Below are 19891 nucleotides of genomic sequence, written 5' to 3' on the forward strand. Positions count from 1 at the left end.
ATCGAGAGAGAGGCTACATACATCCTTGTCTGCAAACCCTGAACAGGTCAAAAAAGTCTGAGACAACATTGTTTGTACACACTGCCGCCATAAGGGAGAAGAGACAATGTCTGAATACATATTTGAAAGGAGGAGATCTGGTGTTGCTATAATGTTTAACAAAAAGATTAACTATATTATAAATAGTGTATTTTTAGATCCAGAGGGTAGATATATGTTTATTAACTGCCATATAGATAATAACAAAATCACACTGGTAAACTTATATGCACCCAATGATGATAAACCTTCTTTCTTTGGTGACATGGAGCTCAAATTGGCAGATTATGTTGATTCTGATATTATTATGGGTGGAGATCTAAATTAAACAATAAATCCAAATATTGATAAAACTGGTAAGATCGTTAAACCCAAGAAATCTGTTTTTTCTCTTCTGAAAATAATGCAAACTCTTAACCTAATAGATATTTGGAGAACCTTAAATCCATATGAGAAGGATTTCACTTTTTATTCAAACAGACATCAGTCATTTTCAAGAATTGATATGTTCTTTGTTCCTAAGGCAATTGTAGAAAACGTGCAGGCTAAAATTCACCCAATAATTATTTCTGATCATAGTCCAATTCAAATCGACGTAAGCTTTCCTCCTGTCGCTTTCCAATTCAAACAATAGAAAATTAATATTTCTTTATTAGATAGTGAGGAAAATAAATTACGGATTAAAGAATTTATTTCAGATTTTATTAAAAATAACCAGGATTCTGTCTCTGACATTTCCACAATATGGGAAGCACTTAAATGTTGTGTAAGAGGGGAACTTATTAGGATTGCAAGCTTTAAGAATAAAAAACAACATGCTGAAGAAAATGAATTATTGAATGGAGTCAAACAATTGCAGGACACATTGTCCAAACAGTATAATCAGGAAACATGGATCAAACTTTGCAAACAAAGAATGGAATATGATAATATAATAAAGCAAAAGGTTGAATATAAAATTAATAGGGCAAAATTAAAGTTTCATGAATACGGCGAGCAAGCTGGAAAGCTCCTTGCGTTAAGATTAAAGAAGCAGATGACTAGAAATCATATATCTAATATTAAACTTTCAGAAGGTGGTATTACTGTTGATTCCAAGCAAATCAATGAAACGATTAGAACATTTGATACAAATTAATATAGGCCTGAGAAAGATTGTAGCATAGAAGCTATGCAATCATATTTAGACGCAATACAACTGCCATCCTTATCAGAGCATGACATAAAATTTCTGGAGGAACCTATACAATTAATGGAAATTCAAAAAGCTATAAATTCATTTGCAAAAAATAAATCTCCTGGCCCTGATGGCTACAATACAGAATTGTATCAAATATTCAGTGAAGATTCGTCTCCTCTATTATTACAAATATACCAATCTTCTTTTAATAAACAATTGTTTTCTCCAACCTTCAATTTTTCTCATATCTCATTGATACATAAAAAGGATAAAGACCCATTGAATTGCAGTAATTATCGTCCTTTATCCCTAGCCAATATGGACAATAAAATATTAGCAAAAATATTAGCCACACGATTATCAAATGTAATAGGAAAATTAATTCATACTGACCAAACTGGCTTCATGGTAGGTCGACAATCTTCAGACAATACAAGGAAATTGTTCAATGTTATTTACTATGCTAGAAGTCTCCCTTATCCCACAGCAGTATGTACTGTTGATGCGGAGAAGGCATTCGACCGCATAAACTGGTCATTTATGTTTTGCACATTACGTAAATTTGGATTTGGAGATAATTTTATACAATGGATTAAGATGCTTTATACAAGACCCATGACATCAGTCAAAACCAATAATCATATTTCAGAACCTTTTTCGTTAAAAAGAGGAGTAAAACAGGGATGTCCTGCATCTGGATTATTATTTAATTTGGTTATTGAACCCTTAGCTGCAAAAATAAGAAGTGAAAATAATATTCATGGTATAAAAATTGGCTCTCAGTATAATAAGCTGTCGATGTATTGTGACGACATAATTCTCTACCTGTCACATGTTAACTCATCTCTTCACTATATCAATAATGTCATCACTGAATATGGCTGTTTATCAGGGTATAAAGTCAATTGGGACAAATGTGAAATATTACCACTTAATAAACACTGCAAGAAATCACAAGTTCAGAACTCCAAAATTAAATGGAAAGAGGCAGAAATCATATACCTAGGACTACATATTACACCAAACCTTTATGCAAGTAGAGATCTAAATCTTAAACATTTAAAAAATAAGATAGAATCCAAAATGGAACGCTGGTCACGTCTCCAAATATCACTTTGGGGTCGTGTGAACATAGTAAAAATGCGTATACTGCCAGCAGTTAATTATATACTGAAAATGATGCCTGTCCTAATTAATACAAGTTGGTTTAAGAAAATACATACAATGATATCACATTTTATATGGTGTGGAAAGAAGGCCAGATGTTCATACTTAAGGTTGTCTGTACACAAGATAAAGGAGGACTACAATTACCAAACTTATTACATAATTATATCTCCTTCGGTTGTGAACAAGCAAGCCACTTATTTCATTCTTCTGCAGATAAAGATTGGATCAACATAGAAAAAAATATGTTAATGAATTTGGACATTGATGTGGGGAGCTTATATTATATTAAAAACATACCTAATGAATTGAGGCAGAGCCCAATAGAAGCCACCTTTAACATTCTAAAACTGTGCCAGAAAATACTAGGAATCAACCCAATGACATCTGTAAATCAACCGCTTTGGTACAATCCTAAAATCATAATTAATAAAAATGTGGTTATATGGACAACATGGAAAGACAGAGGTATTACTAAACCTCATCATATTATTAATAAAAACTCTTTTAAACCGTTCAATGATTTAGTTGAACAATATAATGTACCCAGAAATCATTTTTTAAATTTTATCTCTTTAAAACACGCTGTAAATAAATGCATATCCTCTGAAAGTATGTCTTTAAATAGCCATGAACTGGAAGATGCACTTTTTAATCAAGATACAATTAAGAAATTAATTAAACTATTTTATGGAATAATAAATGAACACCACACTAGAAATGCAAATGATGCATGTGTTCGGAAATGGATGATAGATTTGGGCATTTTAGATGAAAGACACATATCATGGAATGATATTTGGAAAAATGCCAAAAAGCCCTTTAGAAGCATTAAAGATAAACTGACTCAATTTAAGATATTGAATAGATTGTATTTTACATCTTCCCAGCTGTTTAAAATTGGTGTAGTAGATAGCAAGTTATGTATGAAGTGTCGGGCAGCTGAGGGAACTCTTGTTCATTTATTGTGGGAATGTCAGAGAATAAAAGAGTTATGGTTGAAAACAACAAAAGAAGCAATCACATTCCTTAAACATAAACATCCCAATGACACTGCAAACTTGTATTCTTGGGGATCTACATCAATTTAGTAACATGTCATCAAAGAGTAAAAATGCTTTCCTTTCAATATGCATAATAACAAAAAGGGTAATATTTAAAAAATGGATAGCTGTTGATAGTCCAACTCATACTGACTGGTATACACAAGCTATGGAGATGATATCAGTAGAACAAACTGCATTTAGTTTAGATAATAATGAGTCATATATTGGAATATGGGATCCATTATTTAAATTTGTTTCAACTATTAAATGAACCAAAATATGACTTATTATATATTTGTGGAAAATATTGGACACAGTGTGTTGTCAAGCTTGTGAGATGTGATGCAGGCGTGGGCCACTGTGACACTATTGTTCATTTCTAATTTTTAAATTATTTTTTATTAATGTTTTTAATGAGGGTTTTTTTTAATCACTGCTATTTTGAAATTATTACAAATATTGATGCTGTTGTCGATAATGTTCATTTTTGTTTCACTACATTTGTATTGTTCCGTGTCATGTTTGTGTGTCCTCAATTCTCAATTGCTCTCAATTGCTCTGTTTGTTGTTATTCTTAACATTGCTGGGACGGGTTTGGTTTTGGAATTGGATTGCATTATTGTGGTATTGTTGTGTATTGTTTTGTTGATTGATTAATAAATTCATTAAAAAAAAAAAAAAGGAGGAGCCAAAGTTGCATTTCTCTAGAACTGCAAATATGCACCCCCATTTAACGCAGTCGAATGCCTTTTCCACATCTAAAAAGTTTATTAGATGCGGTGTAAGAAATGATCTGGCCGTAAATGCCTCAGAGATAATATTCATTTTCATTCCTGGAGTTTGATTGAGTTCTAGGAAATAATCTAGTTGGTCAGAAATAATCTTTTTATAGGCGTCTTTAGACATGAGTAGAGGATCGAGCTGCCAGGTGCAACTCGGCCTTGGGCATTCAGGGAAACTAACATTCAATTGGACCGGGCTATGGTCAGATATTACAGTGCTGTTATTTTGGCACCCTGTTATGTTGGGTAGTAAACTACTGTATAGGTCAAAAATATATATATTCTTGAGTATGATTGATGTACAGGAGAGAAAAAAGAAAATGGTTTAGTAGTTACGTTACTATTCCTTTATGGATCATAAATAGCATATACAGTCACGGTCAAAAGTTTACATACACTTGTGAAGGACATAATGTCATGGCTGTCTTGAGTTTGCAATACTTTCTAAAACTCTTTTTTTTTTTTTGATAGAGTGATTGGAGCACATACTTTTTTGTCACAAAAAAACATTTATGAAGTTTGGTTCTTTTATGAATTTATTATGGGTCTACTGAAAATGTGACCCAATCTGCTGGGTCAAAAGTATATATACAGCAACATACATGATCACTTTTGGTGATGTAGAAAAGTTACAATCAAATCAATTTAGCTTCATGGCATGGCCTCTTAACTCCATGTGAGTGATTATGATTGAAAAAACTAATCATTGACTTGAACAAGTCAGGAAAGACACTTGGAGCCATTTCAAAGCAGCTTAAGGTCCCAAGAGCAACTGAGCAGACAATTGTTCGTAAGTATAAAGTGCATGACACAGTTTTGTCACTGCCACGATCAGGAAGAAAACTCAAGCTATCACCTGCTGCTGGGAGAAAATTGGTCAGGATGATCAAGAGTCAACCGAAAACCACCAAAAAGCAGGTCTGCAATGAATTGAAAGCTGCTGGAACACAGGTGTCAGTGTCCACAGTCAAGCGTGTTTTGCATCGCCAAGGACTAAGAGGCTACCATGCAAGGAGGAAGTCCTTGCTCCAAAAGTGACACCTTAAGGCTTGTCTAAAGTTTGCTGCTGATCACATGGACAAAGACAAGACCTTCTGAAGGAAAGTTCTGTGGTCAGATGAAACAAAAATTTAGCTGTTTGGCCACAATAGCCAGCAATGTTTGGAGAAGAAAAAATGAGGCCTTTAATCCCAGGAACACAATGCCTACCGTCAAGCATGGTGGTGGTAGTATTATGCTTTGGGTCTGTTTTGCTGCCAATGGAACTGGTGCTTTACAGAGAGTAAATGGGACAGTGAAAAAGGAGGATTACCTCCAAATTCTTCAGGACAACCTAAAATCATTAGCCCAGAGGTTGGGTCTTGGGCGCAGTTGGGTGTACCAACAGGACAATGACCACAAACAAACATCAAAAGTGGTAATGGAATGGCTAAATCAGGCTAGAATGGCCTGACTTAAACGCCATTGAGAACATGTGGACAATGTTGAATAAACAAGTCCATGTCAGAAAACCAACACATTTAGCTGAACTGCACCAATTTTGTCAAGAGGAGTGGTGAAAAATTCAACCAGAAGCTAGCCAGAAGCTTGTGGATGGTTACCAAAAGCGCCTTATTGCAGTGAAACTTGCCAAGGGACATGTAACCAAATATTAACATTGCTGTATGTATACTTTTGAACCAGCAGATTTGGTCACATTTTCAGTAGACCCATAACAAATTCATCAAAGAACCAAACTTCATGAATGTTTTTTGTGACAAACAAGTATGTGCTCCAATCACTCTATCACAAAAAAATAAGAGTTGTAGAAATTATTGGAAACTCAAGACAACCATGACATTATGTTCTTAACAAGTGTATGTAAACTTTTGACCACGACTGTACCTGAATAAAATGCCGAATAAAAGTAGCCGCTTTTGAGAGTTTACAGATTGGTCTCGGGTTTGATCGTTCCAGTTGCGGGTTCAGTACAGAATCAAAGTCTCCCCCTAAAATGATTTGGTATTCTGTAAGGTCTGGTAACTGTTTTATAAGACTGGAGAAAAATTGAGGATCATCCCATTTTGGCCCATATAAACTTTCTGAAGCCATACACTTTCCATGTAGATTGCCCGGTACAATAAAATATCTCTCTGTACTGTCCGCAATGGTTAATGTTGATGTGAACAAAATGTCCCTCTTTACAAAAAAGGAGCCATATAAACTTATGCTGATCTACATATCCCTGTGAGATCACATCCCTCATTGCTAGTACTTCGTAGAAACTAACCTAACTGTAAACTGCCTAATAGCCCCTCGACAGTGCAGACATAGTTATTATATATATTATATATTTTTTATATATAAATCGACTCCAAATAACCAGAACATTAAAACTAACTAAATGTTTCCCCCTCTGTAGAGCAGCAGAGGGACATTAAGTGCAGAGCAAATTTTTTGTCACTTACACATAATTTTAAAACATTAAAAAATAAATTGTATACAAAAACAAAAACAAGTGAGAGTCCAAAAACAATATAGTGTAATGAGTGACACATTTATTCTCACACTTCAGTGCATTGGCGTGAACACAGTCCCCTTTATCAAGTCTTCTTTGGTTGTAATGCAAAATATGACATCTCTTCATATATGAAAATACATTTAAGGTCGCAGTTCTCTTTGAATAAAGTTTATAGCTGTTGAAGGATCCGTGAAACGCCTGTCCTGGCCCATCGTTGACGAATGCGGAGATCTGTGGGGTACAGAACCCCAAACTTCACACCAGGGCAGCCCCAGAGCAGCCGTTTAGCTTCTGTGAAGGCAACATATCTCTTTTTTTCACCCTTGTAGTATAGGGAAGATGCTGATCCTTTTGCCTTGAAGTAGCAGGGTTGACAGGGCAAAGGCCCTCCGGAAAGCGCTCTCCTTTTCTTGAAAGCAGTGAAACTTCAATACTCTAGGGGAGTCTTCAACCTTTGGTGGTGGCCGCAGGCTTTTCTATGTGCTCGGTCCAGCGTGGGGTTAACATTTAGGCCCAACATCTTTTTTAACATCGTGGCAATTACTTCTGTGGGCTTCCTGTCGTTCTCAAAGCCTTCTTTAACCCCAACAATATGTGCATTACATCGGCGCTGCCGCTTCACCAAGCTTTTAGGTAATGTGTGCATTACATCGGCGCTGCCGCTCCGCCAAGCTTCTAGGTTAGCTTAGAAACCTCGACCATGAACTCCTTGATATCACCCTCCGGCACTACAGTGCGGTCAGAGTATTTGTTAATACCAGACTGTACCTCTTATAGACGAGTTTCTTGGTTTGCTAAGTCATCTTTTATGAAGCCATTTTTTCCATTTAGGTCTTTCGTGCTTGAGTCAATGTGTGCCAGTATCTTCTGCTCCGAGCTAGAAATAGCCTCAATGATCTCACTTGTATCCCCTTCATAATGCGCCACATATTTTCGATGGGAGACAGGTCTGGACTGCAGACGGGCCAGGAAAGTACCCGCACTCTTTTTTTTACAAAGCCACGCTGTTGTAACACGTGCTGAATGTGGCTTGGCATTGTCTTGCTGAAATAAGCAGGGGCATCCATGAAAAAGACGGCGCTTAGATGGCAGCATATGTTGTTCCGAAACCTGTATGTACCTTTCAGCATTAATGGTGCCTTCACAGATGTGTAAGTTACCCATGCCTTGGGCACTAATGCACCCCCATACCATCACAGATGCTGGCTTTTGAACTTTGCGTCGATAACAGTCTGGATGGTTCGCTTCCCCTTTGGTCCGGATGACACAATGTCGAATATTTCCAAAAACAATTTGAAATGTGAACTCGTCAGACCACAGAACACTTTTCCACTTTGCATCAGTCCATCTTAGATGATCTCGGGCCCAGAGAAGCCGGCGGCGTTTCTGGATGTTGTTGATAAATGGCTTTCGCTTTAAAGAGCTTCAACTTGCACTTACAAATGTAGTGACAAACTGTATTTAGTGACAGTGGTTTTGTGAAGTGTTCCTGAGCCCATGTGGTGATATCCTTTAGAGATTGATGTCGGTTTTTGATACAGTGCTGTCTGAGGGATCGAAGGTCACGGTCATTCAATGTTGGTTTCTGGCCATGCCGCTTACGTGGAGTGATTTCTCCAGATTCTCTGAACCTTTTGATGATATTATGGACCGTAGATGTTGAAATCCCTAAATTTCTTGCAATTGCACTTTGAGAAACGTTGTTCTTAAACTGTTTGACTATTTGCTCACGCAGTTGTGGACAAAGGGGTGTACCTCGCCCTATCCTTTCTTGTGAAAGACTGAGCATTTTTTGAGAAGCTGTTTTTATACCCAATCATGGCACCCACCTGTTCCCAATCAGCCTGCACACCTGTGGGATGTTCCAAATAAGTGTTTGATGAGCATTCTTTAACTTTATCAGCATTTATTGCCACCTTTCCCAACTTTGTCACGTGTTGCTGGCATCAAATTCTAAACTTAATGATTATTTGCAAAAAAAAATGTTTATCAGTTTGAACATCAAATATGTTGTCTTTGTAGCATATTCAACTGAATATGGGTTGAAAATGATTTGCAAATCATTGTATTCCGTTTACATTTACATCTAACACAATTTCCCAACTCATATGGAAACGGGGTTTGTACATCCCAACAGGATGCGCTGTTGTTTGGGCGATCTTATTTATGTGCCCCTACTTCGACTGCGTTTTCACCCAGTCAGCCATGTTGTAGTTTTTAGCGCTTCCATGTTTAGTCTACTGACAGATATAAGTTTGAACTATACGCTATGTTGTATTAGAAATGGCAACAGCACAGGGTGCATTTGCATGTACGAGCCAGTCTGCCCTACAAGAATGACAGAGACAAAGAAGGTGCTTATTGACTACAGCATCAGACTACAATGGCGGACACGCCCAAAGCTCTTACGGGTAACTCTCTACCATACATGGAGATATCCGCTGATGTAACACTTGAGAAAAACGGCACAAATTGGGCACATTCCAAATGACTGGTTTGAAGGAAGTATGGAAGAAGGCAAGAATATTTTCTATATATCCGCCATGGTTTGATTTCAAATTTCTGGGACTTATGCAGATCCGTAATACACAAAAACAGCTACCAATAGGTAAGAAAAAATAGTTTTGTATAACAGGTCCCCATTCAACATTTTTTATATTTCTTATTTCACATCCGTAAGGGAATTTTGAGCTTGGGTTTCTGTCGATGGTAACATTCAAATCCTCAATTGACAAAGGATAAGGAATATTTTCTTCCAGATTTGGTCCAATACTTACAAAGTAGTTATTGAAGGTTTTAACTACTTCGTCCATATTATACTTGTTTACATTTCCATATAAAAAGTAATGAAGGGTTATGTTGTGTATTTTGTTTCCCATACTGTACCGAAAATGTAATGAACCGTGAGCCCGCTGGAAGTTGCCCCAACCCCTACTCCCCTGTCAAGAAAAAAAAAAAGATTACCTTGAAGAGGAAATTCTTGCGGTGGTCCGGGCCACTGTGATGAACCATGATGAAGTCAGGCTGTATCATCCGTTTCTTAGTGCACAACTCTATAAGAGCAGACACCGGGTGCTTGCCTGTATGAAGAAGAATGATGAGGTGGTTAGCTCTCTATTAGGACACTTATCTATACTTGATTTTCGTTTCACATTTTTGCTATTTTTTAATTTATTTTAGTATTTATCCAAATTCTGGTAAAATGTTCCTTTATATTCATTTAGGAGTGATACAATTAATTGATTCAACAACCTATTTTGCATGTTCGTTGTTTTTTCTGTTATCAACTGCTGTACTTTACCCTTTAGTAAATTGTATATTACCTTGTGGCTCACCAAGGTATAAAGGCTCACAAGCCTTTAAACAATACAATGCCTTCAAACAACGGAATTATGGCGTCTAATAAAATTAATTTTTTTGGTGTTCATGCGACTCACATAATACAAACAAACAACGCCTGGTGGATTTAAATCTAGGAAACACCCAAACACTAACGAATTGGAACCTGGCAACTATCGACCTGTTTCTATTCTCAGTTCCATTTCGAAAGTAATGGAAAACATAGTTTATGAACAGGTCGATAGTTACCTTGCCACTAATAAACTCATGTACAAATTCCAATCCGGCTTCAGAACTAACCACTCCACTGACACATGCCTTCTCTATCTGACCGACAGTGTTGGGACTAACGCGTTACAAAGTTAGTTAGTTAGATTACTAGATACCGCCGAAACTAACGCGTTATTTTTTATATTCAGTAACTCAGTTACCGTTACTACATGATGCGTTACTGCGTTATTTTACGTTACTTTTTATGTAGTATAAAGTGCTTTATCGGAGCGCTGCAGTGTCATCGTTCTGATTCCTCTTGTGTCACAAGCCGGAGAGACGTCCGCTCTGTGTGTGTGTGGGTGTGAGTGTGGGGAGGGAGGAGAGGGGGGGAGCGTGTCTGATCATGGCGGAGCCAGAAGTCGAGTTTGTTAACATGGAGATATTTTCACTACTTTTCTTTTGTCGAGCACAAAGAAAATAACATTTTAGTTAAATGTAAATTTTGCTTTGGATCAAAGATCCCATCTAGTGCCCAAAACAGTAATTCAAATTTGCTGAAACAACCTACATAAGCAACATGCTTCGGCGTAGCTAGTAAAGAGAGACAGAGACTCCAATCCAACTTCATCTCCACCACCACCACTTAAGGATTAACTCTGCCTCTGCTCATCATTCAGCACTGAAGGTGCACACTCTGTCAATCAATGTTCCCTCTAATTTTTCATGTGTGTGAGCAAAGGCAAAAAGTCCCTGAGCATTCAGTGGAGCCCATGTGAGCAACATCAGACGTGCACACTGTGGCTACACCAGCAGCACACCTGTCCCAAACCTGACTAAATAACAAGTTCAATCTCCATCCATCCATCCATTTCCTACCGCTTGTCCCTTTCGGGGTCGCGGGGGGTGCTGGAGCCTATCTCAGCTGCATTCGGGCGGAAGGCGGGGTACACCCTGGACAAGTCCCCACCTCATTGCAGGGCCAACACAGATAGACAGACAACATTCTGTTATTATTATAATCAAATGACAGCAGTCATTTCAATGAGATTATTTTCTAATATAAGTGTTTAGGCCCACTTACAATGACTATAACAAAAAATATTGTTTTTCATGAACTGTGTACCGTATTTTTCGGAGAATAAGTCGCTCTGGAGTATAAGTCGCACCGGCCGAAAATGCATAATAAAGAAGGAAAAAACATATAATTCGCACTGGAATATAAGTCACATTTTTTGGGGAAATGTATTTGATAAAACCCAACACCAAGAATAGACATTTGAAAGGCAATTTAAAATAAATAAAGAATAGTGAACAACAGGCTGAATAAGTGTACGTTATATGACGCATAAATAACCAACTGAGAATGTGCCTGGTATGTTAAAGTAACATATTATGGTAAGAGTCATTCAAATACCGTAATTTCCGGACTATAAGCCGCTACTTTTTCCCCTCGTTCTGGTCCCTGCGGCTTATACAACGGTGCGGCTTATTTACGGCCTGTTCTTCTCCGACACCGACGAAGAGGATTTCGGTGGTTTTAGTACGCAGGAGGAAGACGATGACACAATGATTAAAGACTGACTTTTCATATACCGGTAGGCTGGTTATTTTGATAACGTACAGGCGAGCACTTTGTATTACTTGGCACCGTTGTATTATTTGTACTCTGCACGAATGCTGTTCGCCATGTCAAAGATGTGAAAGTTTGATTGAATGATTGAAAGATTTATTGTTAATAAATGGGACGCTTTGTGTTCCCAAACAGTCATCTCTGTCCCGACAATCCCCTCCGTGGTAGCAGGAACCCCTATATACTACGCTAATTACACATCAAAACCCTGCGGCTTATAGTCGGGTGCGGCTTATATATGGAGCAATCTGTATTTTCCCCTAAATTTAGCTGGTGCGGCTTATAGTCAGGTGCGGCTTATAGTCCGGAAATTACGGTAACTATAACATATAGAACATGCTATACGTTTACCAAACAATCTGTCACTCCTAATCGCTAAATCCCATGAAATCTTATACGTTTGGTCTCTTAGGCGAATGAGCTAAATAATATTATTTGATATTTTACGCTAATGTGTTAATAATTTCACACATAAGTCGCTCCTAACTATGAAAAAAACTGCGACTTGTAGTCCAAAAAATACGGTACTTGTATTGTTTGTCTGGGTGGAGGTCCTGCTTTGGAAATAATTTGTAGCCCTTTCAGACATTGCATTTAGTTCCCATTAAAACATTCACATGTTGCACAATGATATGTAAGCAGGGGATCATGTGTACATTCATGCAACTTCATGTTTGTAAAAAATAAATTTGTATCAGTATTTATTCAATATACTAACAGCATTTCATGATTCCATCCATCCATCCATCCATTTTCTACCGCTTATTCCCTTAACATTTATAAATTAAGATTCCTAATAAATGACACTAGAATAAGCACACATTTGATTGGTAAATCATAGTGTAACGACCTGGAATGACACTTTATGTGTGGTGTTGGAGTTGTCCGACTTTTTGTTTGGCTGTAAACGCATCACTGGCTAAGTGCCATATGTGCATGTGTTGGCGCAAGTGAGAAAGAGCGAGCGGCTGCTGTTGATATAACAACGTTGCTTTTGGTCTGGTTTGTACTGCAGAAAAAGACCAGTTTTGCTAGATATAATTTTTTTTACTAATGTTTTGGTGATGTATTTATGGCCGACAATAAAGAGTTTTGCTCAGTAAAGTGATCGATGGAATTCATGTCCTCAAAGAGTCTCGACAGACGTTGCAATATTTGAACAAGGATGAAGAAAACAGTTTTCTCTGTCATGTCCGTGTCGTGTCGAAAATTGTTATGCGCTTATTTTTTTATTTGATTTTGTGCGTGGCATAGATTTGCCGTGCGCAGAGGACGCTTGAGCAGCGCGCAATTGCACAGGCGCGCACGTTAGAGGGAACATTGCTGTCAATTATCTTATATACTTTTCATTCTAGACTTTTAGAGTGTTTGATTATCACATCACTCTAAATGTATAGACTATAAAGTTCACAAACATAAAGAGGGATCCTAGTGGGCCAGGCCAATCTTTTCTTATCTCTAAACTAAAACTGGGTAAATGTGTAGTGTTCTGGGCTTCAGACATGATTTTGTGTCAGAATTCCTTGAGGAAAAAATGCCTGGTTAGGCTTTGTGTATGTAGTGTGTGCCTTCCTTGCTTTACAGCTATGCTGTTATTATGCTGTTTGTTACTTATGTATGTTATGTTGCAGCTATTTAAAATAGTTTTGTCAATTTGTTCTGGCCAGAAACAAATAGGCCCTTTGAAACATACCTTTGTCTTTGTGTGTTGTTTGTAGACCACATTGCTTAGCAGAGTTCAGTGATGCAAATGCATGTCAAGTTGATCAACAGATTGTATTATTTTGCAGTGCAATAACAGTACTGACATGAAGGCTGAAAGGGCATTATTGGGAGCCTTAAAAAAAAAGAAGAAAAAAAGAAGTAACTAAATAGTTACTTTTCACAGTAACGCAGTACTTTTTGGTGTAGGTAACTGAGTTAGTAACTGAGTTACTTTTGAAATAAAGTAACTAGTAACTGTAACTAGTTACTGGTTTTCAGTAACTAACCCAACACTGCTGATCAACCACATCAAACATGAGGTGGACGCGGGCAAATACTGCGGCATGGTCATGCTGGACCTTCAGAAGGCCTTTGACACTGTTAACCACGTTATACTGTTGGATAAACTCAGAGCAATCGGATTTGATAAAACCTCATCGAACTGGATGCAATCTTACTTGGAGGGGAGGAAACAGGTGGTAGAGGTGAACAGCACGGTGTCCCCCCCTCTGAGTAAGCTGTGGAGTCCCCCAAGGCAGTATATTAGGGCCTTTACTGTTCCTAATATACATAAACGACATGTCATCAGCATGCGACTGTGAATTGTTTTTGTTTGCGGATGACTCTGCCCTGCTGGTATCCGGCAAGGACAAGTCTCAGCTGGAGAAAATCCTCAGTGCTGAACTCTGTAGAATTTGCACCTGGCTCGCTGACACAAGCTATCAATACACTTGGGTAAAACGGAATCCATCCTATTTGGGTCCCACATCAACCTTAAGAAAGTCAATGACTTCACTATAAAAGTAGGTGACATTGTTATCACAAGGAAGGATGAGGTCACCTACCTAGGTTCCATTCTAGCGGCTAATCTTTCCTGTGATAAAATGGCAACCAAGGTAATCAGAAAGGTCAACCAACGAACAAGATTTCTCTACAGAATCTCCTCTCTGGTCAACAAAAGCACCATGAAGATTCTAGCGGGAACTCTCGTTCAAACCTTTTCGATTACGCATGCACCTCCTGGTACCCTAGCACCTCCAAATCCCTCAAATCTAGACTCCAAACAACCCAGAACAAGATAGTCAGATTACTTCTAGACCTCCACCCCAGATCACACCTCACTCCTACCCACTTCTCCAAAGTGGGCTGGCTAAGGGTGGAGGACAGAGTAAAACAACTTGCACTGAGCCTAGTCTATAAAATCCGCTACACCTCCCTGATACCGAAGTACATGTCAAACTACTTCCTTAACGTAAATGACCGCCATAACCACAACACCAGGGGGAGCTCCACTAACCACGTTAAACCCAGATTCCGAACTAACAAAGGTCTTAACTCATTCTCTTTCTATGCCACATCAATATGGAATGCACTCCCAACAGGTGTACAAGAATGGGCATCTCTATCCTCCTTCAAAACCACACTAAAAGAACACCTCCAGGCAACTACAACCCTAAACTAACACCCTCCCTTCCACATAATACCTCTTTGGATTATAAATAATCAAATGTAAACAATCAAACAATCAAATGTAGACACTTTTTCTTATACTTTCTGATCTCTCTCTCTATGTCCACTACTTGCTATACATATCCTACCAAGTCAGTCCTACACTGTTTCAATATCCATTTCTCTGATGATGCAATTGTTGATGCTGATTGTTGATGACTGAAGTGTTGATACCAACCAAACCTAACCCCCCCCCCCCTCCATATCCCACACCCCGGATTGTAAATCATGTAAATAATTCAATGTATACACTCTGATGATTACCTTGTGTGATAAATAAATGATAAGTGGGTTATACTTGTATAGCGCTTTTCTACCTTCAAGGTACTCAAAGCACTTTGACAGTAATTCCACATTCACCCATTCACACACACATTCACACACTGATGGAAGGAGCTGCCATTCAAGGCGCTACCAGCACCCATCAGGAGCAAGGGTGAAGTGTCTTGCCCAAGGACACAACGGACGTGACTAGGATGGTAGAAGGTGGGGATTGAACCCCAGTAACCAGCAACCCTCCGATTGCTGGCACGGCCACTCTACCAACTTCGCCACGCGACTGTATTATGATGTTAGTATATATTTGATAGTATTTGATAGTATATATCTGTATCATGAATCAATTTAAGTGGACCCCGACTTAAACAAGTTGAAAAACTTATTCGGGTGTTACCATTTAGTGGTCAATTGTACGGAATATGTACTTCACTGTGCAATCTACTAATAAAAGTTTCAATCAATCAATCTATCAAACGAAAAGCTGAAGAAACTTTTACAAGAAGCTACTTTGTTTACCAACAAATATAACCAACTCAGTGCACTACAGTCAACAATGACTCTGTGATCTTGTTGATTGAGGATATGTACCAAAATAGAAGAGGCAGCAAATGAGTGAAACAAAGGTAAATCACATCAAATATTCACTACAGTGGAACCTCGATTTATGAACTCCTCTATGTGCCAACTTTTTGATTTATTAATTTTTTTGAGCCAGCCAAATATGCCTTTGTGTGCAAACCATGTCTCTGTGTACGAATGTTTCATTTAGGCGACTGCAGGGAAGAAAGCAAAGTGAAACATTGTTGGGGCGGCGGAGCCTTCCACTTCACTTGCTGCGCAGGAGAAGTCAAGTCCCACATTCCAGCATGTGTGCTTTTTCTTAGATTTTTCACCTTCTGACAAGTTTAGTTCAATTTGCTAACTCAATTAGCATTCCAAAATTTCAACAGACCAGCGTGTGGAATAAACAATTCAAAATACTATTTGCGTGTACATTCATGGCGCTCACAAGCATGACCACAACACAAAGCCAAGTCAGTAACCACATCAAGTTTTAATTGTAAGTAGACCGGTCTTTTGCCAGAGCAGACTTATATCACAGTGAAGGAACACACAGTATTTCTCTCATTTCAGAGCTTCCCCTCGCTCTTCCAAAGCATACACATGCAGACACGGCTCCCCTTCCTCTGTCTGCTGCTTCTCGTCAGCTTCTCTGCCCCTGTTAATGTGGCTGGATTTCACTTTTTTAAATGTTTATTGCAGTAATATGGTTGTTAAAGTTGGAGAGTTTGTGATTGTATTTATCAGAGGGCACCATAGTGACTTTTCTGTGTGTGTGCATGCTGGCAGAGCAGAGCATACAGTAGCTTGTTGTGTTTTTAACTTAGTTATCACATACATAATTGATTCATCACCCTCTTGTCATGTTTTTTGATATTCAGTATTGCATATCCCTTAATATTGTGTTCAAATTGTACATACCTTAACTAAAATAGGGACTTTGTTGAGGCTGGAACCCATTATTAATTTGTACATTATTTCTTACTATGGTATGGAAATGGTATGGATCTTTATTGTCATTGCACAAGTACAACAAAATGTTGTTTTCAGCACAAACCCGTTCAAGATTACATATACAAACAGTGTACAGGGTTAGAGAACAAGAACCCCGATGGGTCGCAGGATGTCGTTGTGGCTTGTGCAGCCCTTTGAGACACTTTTGATTAAGGGCTATATAAATAAACTTTAATTGAAACTTTGAAGGCGCCTGTTTTCCCTGTGAAAGATAGGAAAAAGGTAGACGCTGGGGGAAGATGAGTAAAAAAAAAGTAATCCCAAGGGGGCCCAGTCTGGAGTGGGAAACAAACTTCCATAGCAAAGTACATATACATATTACAACATACAACTCGAGACTTGCAACAGAGGGGAGGGAGTGGGAGCTACGGAGGCAGGCTGCTGCTATTGAAGCGCTGCCCACCCGTCCATCACCCCTAAGGGATTTAAGTGTGGAAGACGTGGGATGGGGTGTGGGGTATGTGTGCGTGTGGCGTATATTTTTCGTGGATGCATGTGTGTGTGTGTAAGCCTCCAGAGTGTCTCTGTTCCGCGACCTTGGTGTTCTTGCAGCCAGTCAATCCAAAGGCAACAACAACAAGTGTGTGTCCATGAGAGACAAGATGGGAGTTTGGTGTGTCTTCGCCACACTGACATTCAGGAGAGTCTCAAAGCTGGGGAAACAATCCAAATTAGAATGATTTGTTTGCGAGCGAAAATAAAATTTGCTTCTCACTCTTAATTGTCTATTACTGGTCCTCAAATTCATCCTGCAGGGCAGACGGTCTGACGTTATCCAAATTACAAGATTGTCCACAGTTCTGCCCGCATCATCCAATCCTTTGTGGCAGCTTTGGGGTACTTTGAAGGCTGCCAGCAACTTCCAATTTGTCGACAAACTAGAGCAACACTTACTCCAATCAGCAGATGTCCTGTTGTCATAATTCCGAATAGGTGGATATCTTCACGTCCTCGACTGAAGGGTCGCCAGGCACGCGGCACTCCCTGTTCTCCCAAGAGTCCGTCGTGTGTCCAGCAACAACAGCTACGTCAAGACAGGCAGGTTCCCCCAAACAAGATCTTGTCAATTTTGTTGAGAGGCCAGTTAATTAGTCGCATTGTTTAGATTTGGAGAGCAGTGCAAAAAGGGCAACAAGAAAGTTAAGACAAGACAAGACAAAAGAAGCAAAAAAGAGCGATAAGGGACAGGGTAGGGGAGCGTCTGCCCTTGTTGAGTGCCAGTGAGGAAGAAACTCTTCATTATACAAACTTTTCAATTTACAAACCATGTTCAAGAACCAATTGAGGCTGCGAGCAGCATTATATATATATATGTATAGGTATATATATATATATATATATACATTGCAGATATACCCGCGGACAGCCATCTACAAAATGTGCAAATATTAAGAGGACAGTGGTGGATTTAAGAAGAGTAAGTCCAACTGGAACAACAGCGCGTAGCAAGTGTGACGTCATGCTCGCTTCAGCTCTCTACTTTTGTCAGGGACATCAAGGGACAGAAGTAGAGTCTATAAACACAAGTACACTCTATAACAACACCAGAAGAAAATGCTAGATTTGTTGCTAGTTGTAAAAAGAAAGTCATTAAAAGTCTGTAAAGTGCCTTGTACAAAAAGCAGCAACAATTGAAAATGTGACAAAACGCTAAAAAAATATGTTTGTACTAATTATTAAAAACAGATTTGTTTTATATGTATGTATACATTTTTTTTTAGCCTTTTTAAAGAAAATCATATCGTCATAGCAAATTACTCGAGACGTCATTGTGACCACACCCATAACCACGGCCTCACCGCCACAGGTATCTTGGCAGTTTAGGCAAAACCCTGTAATCAGTCTGTTCAATGTGCCTTGTATGAACATTAAAGTCATTTGTTAAAATTATATCAGAGAAATAGGCTAATGGTTGAGGCGAGTAATTTTGGGGGCATTTCCTGTTACCACTAGGTGGCATTGTTAGTAATTAAGCAAGTGTCATGTGAATGTCCTCCTAGTGTCATCCTGATCATATACGCTAAGTATAATTAATGTCTGACCTTGTGGAGCCAAGTTATTCAATTATGTGTTGTTTTGCGAGTGTCAAAGGCTCCGCCCACATGGCGACATTGGAGTTGTTAGCAAAGTGTTACAAATGAGCAGACATTGACATTTAACCATCATATAAGTTAATAAGGGGATCCGATCATTTGAAGTGAAGTATTGACAGTTTGATGACTGATGGCAAGGAACAGTTTCTACCGTCAGTCTCACCCCACAGGGAATTGGTACGATTATCTGGTACTTTAGAGTGTCACATTTATCATACATTAAATACAATCAAGGAAGGATATCCGATCATCTGATGTGAAGTATTGACAGTTTGATGGCTGATGGCCCGGAAGAGTTTTCACCGCCGAGTTTCGCTCACTATGAATTGGTATGATCATCTGGCACTTCAGGGTGTTCGTGTCGTTTGGCGAATCACCCGCCCACATCCTGAGGTGTAGAGTAAATCGGTTCAAAATTTATCATCACCCATCTATGTACTGTCATTTTCATGTGGGCTCATTTGGTCAAAGTCACAAAAACTAGTACAATGAGTCTAGTACGACTCCTGGTTTTACACAAAAATGGCTGCTTAAACTCAAAATATCAAATTTCCTGTTTGTTTCAGAACATGGGTTCTTGAGACTTTTTTTCTGCGGCCTGCCATGACGTCTCCACCTAATTTCATTAATTTCATGCAATGGGTGCCAAAGGCTAATTTTTTCTAACCTATAGGGGGCACCGTGTAGCCGTTTTTGATTGTTCGTGTTCAGGACCACTAAAATATCAAGTTGTACGGCAAACTAGACGCACTCGCCAAAAAAAAAAGTGTTTTCATGTATGTTAAGGCCCTAAAAAGGAGATCTAAGGGGGAGAATAATAATAATAATAATAATA

The 19891-nt window shown here is 38.7% G+C and overlaps 1 protein-coding gene across 2 annotated transcripts in view; it reads right to left on the reverse strand.

Annotated features, from left to right (window-relative positions):
• Positions 1-19891, reverse strand: part of LOC133654110 (protein SON) — a 188093-nt gene that overhangs the window by 51854 nt on the left and 116348 nt on the right. The window contains exon 18 of one of the 2 annotated variants that reach the window (XM_062054135.1): positions 9679-9794. In XM_062054135.1, the coding sequence (XP_061910119.1) occupies positions 9679-9794 (116 nt within the window). Of the gene's footprint in view, positions 1-9678; positions 9795-17766; positions 17988-19891 lie in introns of those variants that run through there. The other variant, XM_062054136.1, reaches the window with a different exon arrangement.

This window comes from Entelurus aequoreus, linkage group LG07 (genome assembly GCF_033978785.1).
Source record: "Entelurus aequoreus isolate RoL-2023_Sb linkage group LG07, RoL_Eaeq_v1.1, whole genome shotgun sequence".
Lineage (NCBI taxonomy): Eukaryota > Metazoa > Chordata > Actinopteri > Syngnathiformes > Syngnathidae > Entelurus > Entelurus aequoreus.